The 16,236-nt window shown below is 35.9% G+C and overlaps 1 protein-coding gene across 5 annotated transcripts in view; it reads left to right on the plus strand.

The window, feature by feature from the left end:
* LOC114293079 (uncharacterized) overlaps positions 1-16,236 on the plus strand; it is a 68,776-nt gene that overhangs the window by 26,159 nt on the left and 26,381 nt on the right. For all 5 annotated transcript variants that reach the window (XM_028237106.2, XM_082903415.1, XM_028237107.2 and 2 more), the window contains one exon: positions 5,090-6,448. In XM_028237106.2, the coding sequence (XP_028092907.2) occupies positions 5,169-6,448 (1,280 nt within the window). In that variant the 5' untranslated portion in view covers positions 5,090-5,168. The remainder of the gene's footprint in view (positions 1-5,089; positions 6,449-16,236) is intronic.

Below are 16,236 nucleotides of genomic sequence, written 5' to 3' on the forward strand. Positions count from 1 at the left end.
TTAAAAAAGATACGTCAAAATGTAGAGGGCCTATTTGGTGCACTTTATTGGTGCTACTTATAGTTTGTATTTTTTTGGATGTGATTTTTCAATTTTGGAAATGTGTCCTAGTGTGTTTGATGCAACTTTTGCTTACGTTATGAGGCTAAAATGACATAAATTAAATTTAAAAAGGTTCTTATTGGAAAGTTGGGAATGTATGTTTTAGATTTTACTTTCTAATTATCAACTCCCTTTTATAAGCTCTTTGTAATGACTAAAAATCATCAATAAATTGTCATGATAGACATGTACCTTTAATTTTGATCAGTAGAAGTCCACATATCATTTGTGATGCCCACTCTATTTTGATGGCTCTCCTCCAAACTCGTTGTCTACACTGTTTCATAGGCATAAATGTCCAAAAATATCATTCTTTATGTGGTTTGAAAGGGTATCTTAAACAAAGGTTGAAGTGGTGTTGAATATTTCCTAAAACCAAGATGCTCCACATATTCAGGCATCCAGCTCTCTTCTAGCAAATATCTGGATCAAATTTATATGAGTTGATTTCCAGGCTCATGGCTAAAATTGTTTGTTAAATTTGAGAGCTTGAGCTAGCCCCTGTTCACTGCACGTGTTACTTGGTCTGAGACCTCCATCCTATAACAATTTCATCACATCTTGCTTGTAACCTTCATAGGAAACTCCCAAGTATTTGAATAAACCTTTTCACTTTTTTGATGACCCAATCTAGGACCCACCTCTGGATTTCCATCCTCAGGAATTGGCATTAGACCACCTTGCACAACCTTTAAATCACCTCCCCTTTTTGGTCTACTAAATGTTATGGGGTCCAATCGACAGGAACCATCACAGCACCCTTCTTTGGCATAGCCCCTGCCCTAGAAAACTACTCCCACTCACTTTCCCGTCACCCACTCCATATACCCTTACAACAGAATAATCATCAGCCTCCATTATGTCCCTCTCCTCGCTATCCATAAATCCCCAATTACTCCTTTATTGGCTATAATTCACCAGCTCATCAATGCCATTTGAGCAACCACCCACATGCCGATCATGTCAACCCCTTACGCTTCTCTCCTTTTCTCCTACATCTTTGTCTTGGCCACTAGAATACACGTCCTTACCTCTGCACTAATGACTCATAATAGAAACACACTTTTTAGAGTGTAGCCCAAAAGAAGATGGATAACTCCGAATGCCAACCCTTTTTGATTAAGTTTGAAGACTTACTTGGCGTGCTGGACCTTTCCTTTTTTGGGCAGTCTACAGATACACCGTTCTCTAGTCCACTAGTCTTGCTCATCTCCTCTTTTGGATTGGTCTCCAAATCATCTTGGAACTAATAAAAGAAGTTGAGCCTTGCCTTTGACAACAATTGCTGAACTCCTCCAATGCCCTAACCACACTACCCCACTCTTTCACCTCCTATGCTCTAGGAAGATGAGCACTTACTCTTCCTCTTATCCTCCACAACTTCCACAACAACATCTATGCTCCCCCTATCAATTGTAATGGTTCATACACAACACCTCCTTGTTCAGCCCTATGCTTCCCTGAAAGCCTTTCCCCAATCCTTTTCACAACAGCCCTCATCATTTCACATACCCACCCAGGCTCCTGGCCAAGTAGATGAACCAAGCAGCGAACTCTTTTCCCTTGTTTCACCACCTACATTCTTTCCCCAAACATGTCGCCATCGTAATATGGATGGTCTTTCAATCAATTTGTAGTCAATGTTGGTAAAATGCACTTAAAACACACCAGCAAAGCGCTTTTAGTAGTTAAAAGAAGTTCTTTTATATATATTTTTCGTTTTGAAAAAATATATAATTTATTTATTATAACCTTTATATGAATAGGCCGTTGAATTTTTTATTTTTATTTTTATTTTTTTGGACAAATATGAATAGGCCGTTGATTTGTTATACAAATACCAATATTATGTTATGATACAATGCCAGTATTATGATATGATAACAAACACCATTCTAGTGCTTTTTGGTCTTTGCATTTTGGGTATATTTTGATTTAACATGTACTTTATTTGATCATGGCTATCAAATATCATGGTTGTGAATATTTTGTAAACAAGAGAAACTATTCAAAAGCTATGCTATATGTTATATGATCACACTAGTCTTGATTTTCATATTATCCATTAATAATTGTTATCAAATTTATATAGATTTTTAAAAAATTGAACAAGCCAATGTAAAATTTGCATCTACAACCTTTGTACAATTACATAAAACCAACAATTTTAGTTGTAAGGATAAATATATTTGCTAATTGATTTTTAAAACTTTTTTATGGTGATACATTATTTTTTTTAAAGTGTGTGCTTTCTGCAATCATGTGTGCGCTCATGCTTTGTGCCTAGTGTCACGCCCCGAGAAATTATGTGACACGAAGGGCAGCATTTGAAGTGGCCAAATGCGCTGGAAGGTTCCGAAAGGAGCGAGAACGGGCTAGAGTATGCTGGAAGACTCTAGAACATGGTGGAAGGGTCCGGAGTGGCCTGGAAGATTCCAGAATGTGGAAGAACCTTAGAGTGTCCAGAGGAGTCTGGATGGGTCTGGAACATCCTAGATTATCCTGGAGAGGCCTACCATGTACTACACTAGTGTAAAAGAGTTCTAGATTGTAGTAGAAGGGGTAGTTGTCCTAGATAGTTCTATGGAGTGTTCTAGATGAGAGTTTGTAGCCGTTGGATCAAAATGATCCTAGCCGTCCATTGAGGAGGGGTATGGCTATATAAGGGTGAGGGGTCTCATTTGCTAGGCACCTAGAGACCTGGAGATCCAAGAGAGCTCTAAGAGTGAAGCACTTGTGAGTGTGAGTGTGAGAGTCTTGAAAGCTTTGTACACGACTATACTTGTAAAGTTAACTTGTATAGTGAAGGCATTCTTCCACCTAAACTGTGTGTGTTAGTGTGGTTGAGTGGGTAAGGCTGACTTAGGTGCAACCAAGAGGGTTGAAAAGCATCTAAGGCCGCACGGTAGGCTTGCGAAGTCTAAGGCCATGACACTAGGCTCCAGGAGGTCTTAGCACTTAAATGCACCTCACGCTTTCACTAACATTGTTCATAATATTCTCCTTTTCATAATATTATGCTTTATCAAAGTAGAATTTGTTTAAAGGTCTTCCGTTTCCTGACCTAATATTCTATACATGAAAGCATTATTGTCAAATTTTGAATTTAATCATGAATCGTTTAGTGTAAAAAAAAAAAAAAAAAATCGTGAATCGTTTTGTTAGGATAGTGAATCGTAAGATTCATTTCATTTAATATGATATATAATTCTATATATTTATATACATATAAAAATACATTCAACGTTTAAAATAAAGTAAATTATCAATATGACTCAATTATATATATGTATATACATATAAAATCATGTATATCAATATGACTAATTAATCTCTTCTATATATTTCCATAGTTTGGCGAAAACAACGTTCTTTCATGCTTATGTAAACAAAAATAGAAATATATTTGAATCGTGTGAATCGTAATGAATCAATCATAGTGAATCACAATGAATAGTAAATTGAATCGCACGATTGACTCAATTTTCAATTCAACAGCATGATTGAAATTGTTTTTGTTGAAACTCATATCGAATCATATGAATTGAATTGAATTGTGAATCATATGATTCTAACCACCATGCATGAAAGCATTAAATTTGAAGTAAATAGTCTATGAAAGCAAAATGTTACGAGTATCAGTGTTTTATTAATAGTATGCTAGACAATGAGTCCAGAGGTCCAAGAGGATCAGTTTGAAACTTTGGCACCTTTCATGTTTATATTGATGGATCAAACCCCCAACTTGAAGTGTGAAAATACTTGGTGGGCTGCCTCGTTCAGTGTAAAACTACCACCTGAAGGGAATGGAATATTTAGGTGCTAGTTAGCTAATTTACAGTGCAGTTTGTTGTTGCTTGGCACCAAAAAAGAAGGGCGGGGAGAGGGGACGGGGAAGAAGTATCAGTTGTTTGTATGGAATCTGTGTGGAAGATGTAATTTGTCGTTGTTATTTCTTATAAAAGTTTTAGCTATATTTCTTATATGCGCAATACTTTACAACATTTGATGTCTGTGGAAGAAATAAATGAGACTAGACAAACAACATTGATGTAAGATAGGTTTAGGAAATTTTGATGGAGGCTGTCTATGGTTGATTTCATTGACGGGTTTAAGTTTTTTAGGTCTAGAGTTCTAATAAATAGGTAGAAGAAAGTTTTTAGGGTTTATAGACAAATTGGTTGGAGATTGGGTTGGGTTATTGAAAGGACTTCCTGGATTTGCAGTGAAGAGGCTGGAATTCTCTGGAAAAACAGCTAGTTTAGATGGTTTGTTTTTAAATCACAGGTCAAAGTGCAGGGAAAAGGTTTTGGAATGACAGGGGCTTGATTTAGTAGAGTTCTATTCCTGAGCTTGGGGCTCTTCTTCGGTTATTAACGGTAAATGTTGAGTGTTACTCAACCAAAAGGGAATTGTTTGTTGGGATTTATAGATGGCGAGGAAACAAGAGAATCCAGTGTTATAATTGTAGGAGTAACATTGAGTTCGGTTTCTTTGATGAAAGGTGTTGGATTTTGGGGATAACTTATGTAGTTATTGAGCACTTACCCAAATACCAACATGCCCCCAATAGTTGATGGAAATAAAGTATGATTTTTTCCAAATGATGAAGTTAAGAGTCATGTTTTGAAACCCGGGTGAAGTCGTGAAGATAATCTTCAACCTGAAAGACCTATAGAGGACCCATCAGCTAAGTTATTTTCATGAGCAGCAATTTCTGTTGATTATTTTATTTACTAACAAACATTAGAAAAAGGTTGTCAGTTTAGGTTCATGGGGTAAATTTTAATTTGTACTACCCAAACATAAACATGATCAAGATCTTATTCACATTATAAAATTTTTATTAGTCGATGGAAGAAAAAATATTAGCCTTTGCAAAAAAGATTGTAAGTAGTTCCAGCACAGTGGTAACTTCTTCTGTAGCTGTGTGATAGTCAAATTTTTGTTTAGTTGCCATTGATTGGTGGTGATATTCTTTTTACAGGTTTCGGGTCATCCGTTAACCTAGATCGGCATGGTTGCTTGTAGCTGATGAAGCTTGGCAGGGATTTTATTTTGAAGATATGCGGCATGAGAAACAAGAGAATGTAATGTTACCTGGTCAGACTTGCCCTCCTCAAAGGTTTCAGGGTGATCACACGGAGAACAGAATACTTAGACCTCCCTCTGGGAATTTTGATGTAGATTCTCTTGGTGGATCATCAAGAAAAAGGAAATCAACACTCATGGATCAGCCAGGTGCCATATCTGAATCAAATTTTCAATATTGCAGTCCTTGGAAGTCAAATGCAGAACAGGCTAATTTGCTTTCAGGGGCACAAGAAGAAGAGAATACTCATGGTTTGTGTTTAAACCAAACAAAGGCAATTGAACCAACAACTTCCAGGCATCAATTTGAGAACGATCATTTTCATCATCAGAATTGCTATTCAGGTTCTTGGATGACTAGTAATGAGAGTTTCCATGGAAATGGATCAAAAAATATGAGCAATGCTTTTTCACATGTTCCTCCTCATCCTTTAGAATACAAAGGATCTTTTGACTCATTCAATATGCAGGCTGGGGAGTCTGTTGTGGTATCAAATTGGCAACCTCAGGCACATAATATGTTAGGCCTAAGTGAAGGTTATACATCCTTTCCCTTTTCGAAACCATTTGATGCACATACCGGAAAAGTTCAAGGTGCTTCTCATTTTGAGGAGCTAATGAGCTTCGGGATCAAGAATCATGTCACAGACCAAATGGCACTGGGAATGTGCAATACACCATCAAAAAGTGTGAGTGCGGAAATCTTGCAACAGAGTTTTCTTAAGCCCAAGGGACATTCTGATGATATGGATAGAAGAACATGTTCTCAGGAAAACAAAGAGTCTGAAATCTCTTATGAATTGAGACAAAGTAGTCACTGCACAAACAATGGGGGAATTAACTATGTCCCGACCATAGAAGCAGCCTCTTTGGGATCTTCACTTTGCATTGAACAAAATCGAAACATTAGTTTGTTGCAAAATGAAGTGCAATTTGGCAGCAGTGGGTCTTTGGGTGCTTGTTTAGGAAAAAAATTTGAAACTGAAGAACAAAGCCTTGGGGATGGCTCTGTCAAAATAAAGGAGAAGACAGAAGCATCAGATATGATGAATTTGAAGCATCCCTTGCCGGAGGAGTCTTCATCTAAAACTGCTAGTCCTGCTAACATTGTTGAGAATGGTCAGAAGAGTGGACCAGATGAAAAGAGTAAATCACATCTTGGAAAAGCAGCTTCAGTTGTTTCTGAAAAGCTCTGGGATGGGCCTCTTCAATTAAATTCTTCTGTGACCGTGTCTGCTGTTGCTTTCTTTAAAAGGTTTATTCGACTACTTTATTATGCAATTTCTATTTTTATACCCAATTCTTAATTGATCACATTATTTTTCTTGTACATGAATTGTTAATGATTTGAATGCAACCATTCTGAAATTTATTCAATTTTTTTCTTATTGTTATTATTCTTTGTTTGTTTTGATATGGGAGATTAGAAACAAAGTTCCAATGAGTAACAAAAGAAAAGAAAATAAAAATAAAGTAAACTGTTACGAGTTTTTTTTTATTTTTTTATAATTGTTTAGTTGAGTTTTCTTGTCTGGCTTTGTAACAAGCACTATGTTTTAGCACAAGTATAACCTTTCTTTTCCTTTTGGTTGTGGAATCTTTGGCATTATTCCAAAGCATCCAATTTAACTTTAACTCAACAGAGCTTTATAACCTTCATTTTCTCATTTCCCCCCTCTATTCGTTAGAGAAATTTCAGGCTGCACTACATTAGTTTGATGAGGCTATATCAATGTGTTTGGTAAGAGGATGAGTAAAACTAATCCCAAACTTCCATAATAATATGAAGGAAACTGGTTTAGTTTATTTGCAGCCAAATCTGTTGGTTTTTGCTTTCACAACAATCTCATTTGAAGTAAATTAATATTCAGAAAATCATTTTCCTTACTTCTCATGTCTAGCAAATGAATATGAATATAATATCGCATGATTCCAATTTTTTCTCCCTTGGCTTTCAAATGGTTGAAAATTATTGGAATGGAATATCTACTGTCTTGAGGGGTATCCCAAATGCAAATTTAAATCTGTTAAACTGAATTTGACAGAGCCTTGTAGCCTTCACTTTTATGCTTAACTTCTCTTTTGTGGGAGAAGTTTCAGGCAGCAGTAAACAGCAACACATTGATCTATTAGGTTATGGCCCATAAGTTCCTCTTACCATACAGGTGGATCATATCTCTGCCAGTATATTGGAATTTGGTTACATTCCCAGGCCTAATAATGTTCTGGCAATTTTTTTCATGGAACAAATCTATCTGTTTAATCTGTTTTGCTTCATGGATACAATAGCATATAATTATGGATCTCCTACTATTATCAAGTATCTCTCCTACTATTATCAAGTATCTTATATTTCCATTTGGTCAGTAGAAGAGTATTCTGTAGGACATTAGCCATTGCAATTGGGGCTGACCTAATGGGGTAATCAGGAGGAGCCTGGCAAGTTTGTGGTTGAGTTGCTCAAATTGTGCTGCATGCTTTTTAAGATTATTCCTTCTTTTGAAACTTTTGAAACTTAATGTGGCCAATTGAAGCGAGGTGGTTGATGCTAATATATTGAATGTAGTCAGTTTGAGGCTCCAACAACTACAAAAGAAGGTAGAGCCAACTAAAACTTGAATCAGATCGAAAACTATGCAAAAATCAAATTTTAGGACTGCTATCTGCAATTTTTAGCAATGTTTGAATTCCATAAGCTCTGGGGATCAAAATTAAGCCTTAGAAGTTATGGAAATAGGATATTTGCTAACCTTAACCTGAAATTTTATTATCTGCAAACCGTATTTTCTTGGGAGGTAGTATAATTTTATATATAGGCTACATAAAGAGGTTACTTCATAATGAATGACATGGTAATAAAGAAACCTACAAGCAGGAGATAAGCAGCTTATAAGCCGTCACTTCAATAACAAGCAAGTGAAAAGTGAGTTACAACATGACAAACGACCTCCAATCAATCACTTAAATGACTAGTGATTTATAAGCCTGTTATCAGAATTTTATGATTCGCGATTCGATTAATAATTTTTGCAAAATCGATACGGATCTATGGGTGAATTTATTTTGGAAGTGAATCTATAGTGAATCGCACGATTCACAATCGATTCACGATTCGATTCATTTTTTACGATTCATGCAATTTTTGAAACTATTATGTCCGATATATTTTTGACTATTTTTTTCTCTGCCTTTATCTTGAAAATGACATAATACAACTTTTAATAGCGCTTAGTATCAAAATAACCAATACATATATATGATTTGTTGTCATTTTAGTGATCATGGAGTTTTTAATAGGACCCAATCAGATTTAGTCAGACTCAACATGTTTTTAACCCTTCTTCTCATTTTTTTTCCCCCCGTTAAAAATCATAATATATATGCTTTAAGATTAATAAGGTAACTTACACCATGAATTATCTACTACTATTTTATTAAATTAAGTATAGTTGAATATTACACGGGTGATTTCACTTATACTTTTTAAAATGTTTTAGGCTTTTAAAATAAATAATTTTGTTATTTTGGTCATTGTTACTTAGAAAAGTATGTACGCTTATTGTCTAAATATCAATATTATTGTTACTTTGGAAATTGAGACTTTGTTTTTGTTTACTATCTTTATTAAGAATTGTTGATAAGAAATATCAAAAAAATGGGAAAAAGGTAAGATGGTGATCTTTCATAGGGACCTTTGTTAATTTCTTACCTATTAAACTATGTGACCATCATTAAAAACAACATTTTCATTGATTTAAGTCTAAATATTTCATATTTATAAGATGTATTTAACATCCAAGAGTGTAGATATATTTTTCTAAGTAACACAGAAAAAGTGACCGAATCTTTACGATTCACGATTCGATTCGCGATTCGGTACGAAGCCATTTTGATTCACAATTCGAATCCCGATTTGATAACTATGTTTGTAAGTATTACCTCTTAAAACTTGTGCTAGTGTCCTAACTAATGGAAACCACTTATATTTGACAATAGTACTTTATCGTCTATGAAGCACAGATGTCTCGAAGCGTGCCCCCACTGTGTTTGATGAAAAAAAAAGGGATAAAAGAATGGACATGCCATTAGGTGTGTCGGATATATGTCCCCTCTGTGTCCATATCCCATAGGTGGCTAACAGGGCTTTAGGGATTGTTAGAAGCTAGTTTCTCAGCTTTGCAATTGTGGTTAGATCGGTGTTGTATTGTGAATGATTTGATATGAGTTATATAAATATTATTATTTTTTAAATTCAGTCCATATGTTTTCAAATATTATGATATGACCCTCTAAATTAGCTTTGGAAAATTAAAACTGAGACCTTGACATGTCTCGAAGTGTGGCCCCAGTGTCTAGTAAAAAAAAAAAGATTTAAAAAATGGACACACCATTAGGTGTGCCGGACATGTGTCCCCTCTGTGTTCATATCCCATAGGTTTCCAATATGGCTACAACACCAATTTTGAAGTGTCCATGCTTTTCATAGTTAATTGCTCAACTACATTAAAAGAGATCTAGCTTTTTAAATCCTATTTTCGTTTCCTTCTTGCAAGAAATTACAATAAATCACATATCCTGCACAAGGTAGCCTTGGATCTTGATCACATTAATCCCCACACAATCTCAAACTTTATGGTGAAATCTCTTACTTTGCATCTTAGGAGTAGATTTTGCACTGTCCATTTGATTTTGCCGTCTTTGTCAAAAGAAAAAATGATGATATCTTTGCTTGCATGTAAACAGCTAAATACACTTTCAATGACGAAATTTAGATGGGGGACTAGTTGTAATTTTGCAGTACCTTTATTTTGGTTTGGCAGACAAAAATTACCCCACTTGCGTCTATAACTCTGATATCCTTGAGTTTAGTATTGTGTTTTATCTTTTTAAATTTTTTTTGAATACTATTGCATCAACCACTATTGATGTTTTTTTCAATATCATTTTTATTTTTTCACATGTTTCGATAGCTTCAGGTGACATTCTCTTTGAAAGAGTTGGCTGCCAAATCTTTAATTCATTGCAAACGAACATTTTTATCTATTCTTTCCATGAGTTTCCAGTCTCAGTCTTCAGATTATCAGCAGTGTGTCCAACATTTTCAATCTTTATACTATGAGCTTAATTATTTTTCATCATGTTCCATGTTAGCTATGTTGAAGAAGAAAATTGCAAACTTTGGTTGTGAGTACTAGAAAATAATGTTCTCAGTTGAAGGCTCAAATGAATAGAATTGAAGGCTTATCCTAATAAAACTCAGATAGATGAAGTCTGAAAATATGGGAAAAATTAGATTTTACTTTGTTATTTCCAGCAAGGAAGGCTTGATTCATAACCAGGCTAATATGGAAATATGATTGGAAGAAAATACATTGATTGGAAACATTGTTATTGAAAGATTATGTTTCATATGATGGAGTGCAACGTTATACGTGGACTACATAAAAGAGGTTCCTGCATGATAAAGAATTTAGAAATAAGGAAAGCTACAAGCATGTGATAAGCAGCATAAGTTGTCCTATCAATGATAAGTGACAAGTGACTTGCATCACATCAACAAGAAGTTGCTTATAAGCAGCCACCTCAATAGAACTGGTTTATAAGTAACCAGCTACTAAGAAGGCTGCCTTAGGGCTGACAAGACTTACAACGGTACCCTTACTGACAAAACACTTGCAATACATTACAACTTGAATGTATTAATTTCACTTTGTCACTAAACTAAATTAAAAGGAAACCACCTTAGGGCTGACAAGACTTACAACGGTACCCTTACTGACAAAACACATGCAATACATTACAACTTGAATGTATTAATTTCACTTTGTCACTAAACTAAATTAAAAGGAAACCAGTTCCTTTAATTCTATTATTCTTGGTTATTGAAAAGCACAATAAACTTCCATCTCACCCAACATATCCTCATACGTGTTTTTCCTTTCCTACCCTTCTTATTGATCTGATGAAGATTATCATTTTCCTTTTGGAAATGAGCTCGATTTCTACACAGAAGTTGCTGGAGCAGATTGGCAATTTTTGACATTCCATAGGATTTATTGCAACTTGCCTGGAGCTGTTCACTATTTTTCTGTCAACAATCGAATCATAAAACAAAGCATTCATGCTAAAAGAAACTAAATGTTCTTATTGATCCCCATAGGTGGTGTGTATCTTGACATCAAATTTAAACATTTTATTTTTATTTATTTTTATTGATTGGGATTGGGGTGTTCGGATCAAAGCCCGACTAATTCTCAGGATTGCACAGGCCCTCGACAAGGAGTTTTCTGCAAGTACACTACGGTTAATTTAAAGGTTTTCCCTCCAGTTTGATGGCCCCAAGGAATTGTTAACACCTAAGAGGTTTCGATCCCTGAACCTTGGAAGAAGGACACCCCCAAGACCCAAGGCCTTGCCACTAGGCCAAGCCCCTGGGGTTATCAAATTTAAACATTTAACTGCATATGCAAGGTTCAAAAGTTGTGAATTCCTCCTTTGGAGGACCATATATTGAAGAGTGACCTTATTTTTTCAATAGGTAGAAGACTTTCACGAAAGGTGCCGAGAGGGAAGGCAGGCTTTGTATACTAGGAGTTTGCAACGTCAAGATGAAAAATAATCAACCAATATTAAACTCTCCCGTAAAATCTAAGAGAGCCCGGTCAAGCAAAAAAGAGGAACTACGCAGTAATATCTTCAATCTATGTATCACCATTTCTACATCTGCCAAAGTATGCTGATACCCATTTTATTGAGAATTAACTAGGAAAAAGCTTGGACTCTAGAGGAGCTTGGATAATATGGTTCATGCAAAATAATATATATACTGTGGTGCAATTAGTTAACTAATTGCAAACCTTACATCTTTTATGAAATAACAAGGAGAAAGTAATTCAGGCCAATCAATGTTTTTTTCCCTTGTATTTTTGTTTTCTTCTTTTACGTTTATATTTTTGGCTCAATTTTCTACATAGTGTGACCTGCTGTTATCATCAGGTATATTACAAGCACTGGTGATGAAGTTGCCCCCACCGACATTTGGAAATTACCTTCTTAGTTGTAGTTTGTAAATTGTTTTTCAAAATTTCTCCAGTTAGTGTTTGGAAAATACTAAATTCTACACTTTTGTTTTAAAAATTGTTTTGAATTTGCCTCTCCACTGCTTTTTTATTGTCCTTGATTTTTATTTCCTCTCTCTCTCTCTCTCTCTCTCTCTCTCTTATATCAAATAGTAAATATTTTGTGTATTAATTAAACTGGCCCAAACACTTGGTTATCAAAAAAAATTAAAAAAAGGGTAAAATTCGTGCATAATTTTGCCTCCTTTGTTGCTTGATGTACCTTTTCATATCTATATTTTATTTTCTTCCACAGATATGTAGTTTCAAGGTTTTAATAGAGTTAATTTTATTTTATTTTCTTCCCCTATGAATGCCAAATTCCTTGTTGAAATCCTAAATATGGTAAACATTTTTAAATTTTATATGAGAACTTAATATTTGTGGACATCTGTGGTGGTGCTTTCATGTTGACCAACCCTATCCTTCTAGCCTGAATTTAATGAGGTTGGAGAGACACTTCTGGTCCAAAATCAATGACATTTTATGATGTTGAGAGTTCAAATCTTGTTCTAGGTAGCTAGTTCCTGGTAAATGTTCGCTGAATTCTAAACTTGCATGTTACGTCTAGTTTGGAAAAATGGTAGTTGAGGTTCTTGATATTCCACCAGCTTGCCAGTGTTGATGCGCAATGGCTGTATAATCTATAGAGATGGGGTGTCCAATTCTTGTTCTGAACCCCAGAAAATTTAAATCAGGATGCCAGTATGGCTTTCTTAGCATTACTTCAAAATCTGAGATTCATATTGGCTTTATATGGCAGGAAATGACATTTTTGTTCATTGTTCGACACAAACCCATTCTTATACCCCCTTAGATGTAACATGCTATACCATTGGCAGTTTCATAAGGGTTTGCCCAACATAACCCTGGATTCTTTCGGTTCAGCTGCCTGCTTTTATTTTTAATCGGTTAAATTTGATTAATGAACAGGAAACAAATGATGGCTTGTGTGATATTAAATCTATAAACTGGTGAATGGTGGTCTTTTGATGATTCTCTTCCTTAACATCTACAAATAGGAAAAACTAAAGGACACTTGTTTGCATATTTGTCAAATTGTGAATTGTATCGTGAATCAAAATCCTAATTTTTTGAATTGTGAATCGAATCGAATCGAGAATCACTGAGATTTAGTACAAAATATAGAAAGTAACGAACAATCGTATATTTGAAAGAAAACACAAAGTAAATTGATTTTGGCCCATGTTATAAAATAATTCTTATATCACACCATCTAATTATGAAGACGTAAGGAGATGTAGGTCCCAAATCCCACCAACTATAAAATTATTCAAAAATCATAATATAATCTCTTGACATTCAAAACATGGACCTAGGAATGCTATACATCATATAATTATAAGAAGAAAGAATTAAGCGGAATGTTTTATAAGAAGAAAGAATTTAGCAGAATGTTTTATATTAAAACCCAAAGCACTTTGGAAGGTGCATTTGTTTATTATTCAAAAAAAGTAGAAGGAAATTTTTTTATGTGGAACTAGTGGTTTTAACTTCCCTGATCCATGTAAAATTAAACAATCTGAACTATATTTATTTCACTAAAACAACAATAGACAATTCATGTGAGCTAGTTACTTAAATTTTAGAAGACATATTATGATAATTTTTTTAGTGAAAAAAGAAAAGTTAAGAACATGTTGGATCTAACTAGATGTGATTGAATCCTTGAAAAACCCTTTGATCACTAAAATAACAACTAATCATGCATAGATATTGGTTATTTTCGTACTAAACACTCTTAGAAGTTTGTATTATGTCATTTTCACTAAAATAAAGAGAAAAAAAAGGTTGAAGTCTACCAGACATGACAATTTTAAAGAATTGTATAAATCTTACAAAGTGAATTGAATCATGATTCAATTGTGAATCATGCGATTCACCATAGATTTTATTCAAAAATAGACTCGCCTATAGATTTGTATTGATTCATGCGTGAATCGCAAATCGAATTGTGAACTGAATCGTTAATCATAAGATTCTGATACACGAGCTTGTTTGTTATTGATAGTATACCCGAGCATGGCGGTTTCTTCATTCGCAAGATATCTTGCTAGAGAACTATTTCTTGTTATTTATAGTGCTTAATTATTACCTCGCATCAGCTCGAAATGATGAGGTTATCATGCGATAATATGTTATATCCATAGTGTTAAGACTCAAGACTGAAAAAGAAATTGGGAAGACCTAATTCCTTTTTGTTTGATGATGGAGGGTCTTCGTTGGGGTTGGATGAGGTCGCTTCGGAGGTGGGGTTAGGTGGGTTTTTAGTGTTACAGCCTTTGGCAGTGAAGAACGTTGGTTTCAGGGAGGATAGTGGCGAAGTTCATTTCGAGAATTTTGTACCTTCACCACAGAAGGTGTCAGATTGGGTTTTGTTTCGTATTAGCGAGGTTAGCCGGGTGTTGGGTGTCTTTTGAAGGTCATGAGACGGAGGCTTTCAGTCTGTTTTCAGCTATAGAGGCCTCTTGGCGTAGTAGTGTTCTGTCAAAGGAGGTTCAACATCAGAAAGGTACTGGGGAGTTGCGGAATCTGGAATGTTATATTAATTATGATAAGAGGGTTGGAAAAGAGGTGCGGGAGGTCAGAGGGGGGCAACAAAATCAATTGGTGACAAAATGAGATTGAAGATTTTATCCTGGAATGTGTGGGAGTTGAATGATTTGGGAAACATGATGTGGTTCGGGTTGCGGTGCATGGTGCTAAGGCGGATGTGGTGTGTCTTCAAGAGACTCAAATGATTTTCGTTAGTAGGGTGGTGGTGTAGGAGGAGGAAGAGGAGGTACGAGCTTTTTCGGTGTCTTGTTTGCTTAGATGTGTGGAGGATGATTTCTGGTAGGTTTTCACAGGGGTGTATGGGACAGTTTGTAAAGTAGAGAGGCGTTTCTTTTGGGAGGAGTTGGAGAGTATTGCATTTTATTGGGCGGTTCCTTGGTGTGTGGAGGGTGATTTTAATGTGGTACATTGGCCGCTTGAGCTGTCCGGTGGTGGTCAGATCACGGGAGCTATGAGGGTGTTCTCTTCTTTTATTGATGAGTTGCTATTGGTGGACTTGCCAATGTAGGGTGGGGTTTATACTTGGTCTGGGGGTCAAGCTTTATCTCGTATTGATCGTTTCTTGGTGTTAGGAATCATTTTTTGGGGGTGACTTGGCGTCGTTTACACTACCCAGTGTCTGATCATTGGCTTATTTTGCTTGACAATGGGGGTATTCGTAGTGGTCCTACTCCGTTCCGTTTTGAGAATATGTGGTTGCGATTTGAGGGTTCTGTGGAGAGGTTAAGTGGCTAATGGTCGAACTATTTGGTTTCTGGTTCTCCTAGTTGCCGATTAGCTCAGAAGCTGAAGTTATTGAAGGCATATTTGAAATCTTGGAATAAGGAGGTTTTTGGGCTGTTGGTGGGGTAGAAGGCGGCGGTGTTAGTTCAGTTGTGGGAATCGGATATTATTGAGGCTGATAGTGGTTTGTCTTCGGAGGATGTTGTTCGGCAGGAAGCAGTTAGGAGTGAGTATGCTCGTATTGCAAGATTGGAGGAGATTAGTTTTCGGCAGAAATCTAGATGTTTGTGGTTGAAGGAAGGGGACCGTAATGCTCATCTGCAGCGGAATCAGATTAGGAAGATTCGAGTGAATGGGGTGGAGTTGTCCTTTGAGGAGGAGGTGGGATCTGGGATTGTTGGTTTCTGTCAGAACTTATTCAGATCGGTTAGGGAGGAGTGGTAGCTGGGGGTTGAGGGTTTGGAGTTTATTGTGCTTTCTGGCAAAGGCTACGATTTTGGAGTTGCTGTTTTCTGAAGAACGAGGTGTTAGGGGCTTTGAAGGGGAAGAGAGGTAATAAGGCTCTTGGTTCGAATGGCTTTTCGTTGGCTTTCCTTCAGCATTGTTGGGAGATAGTGAAGGTTGA

Source organism: Camellia sinensis, chromosome 13, assembly GCF_055761805.1.
Source record: "Camellia sinensis isolate YWXY chromosome 13, ASM5576180v1, whole genome shotgun sequence".
NCBI classification, from domain to species: Eukaryota; Viridiplantae; Streptophyta; class Magnoliopsida; order Ericales; family Theaceae; genus Camellia; species Camellia sinensis.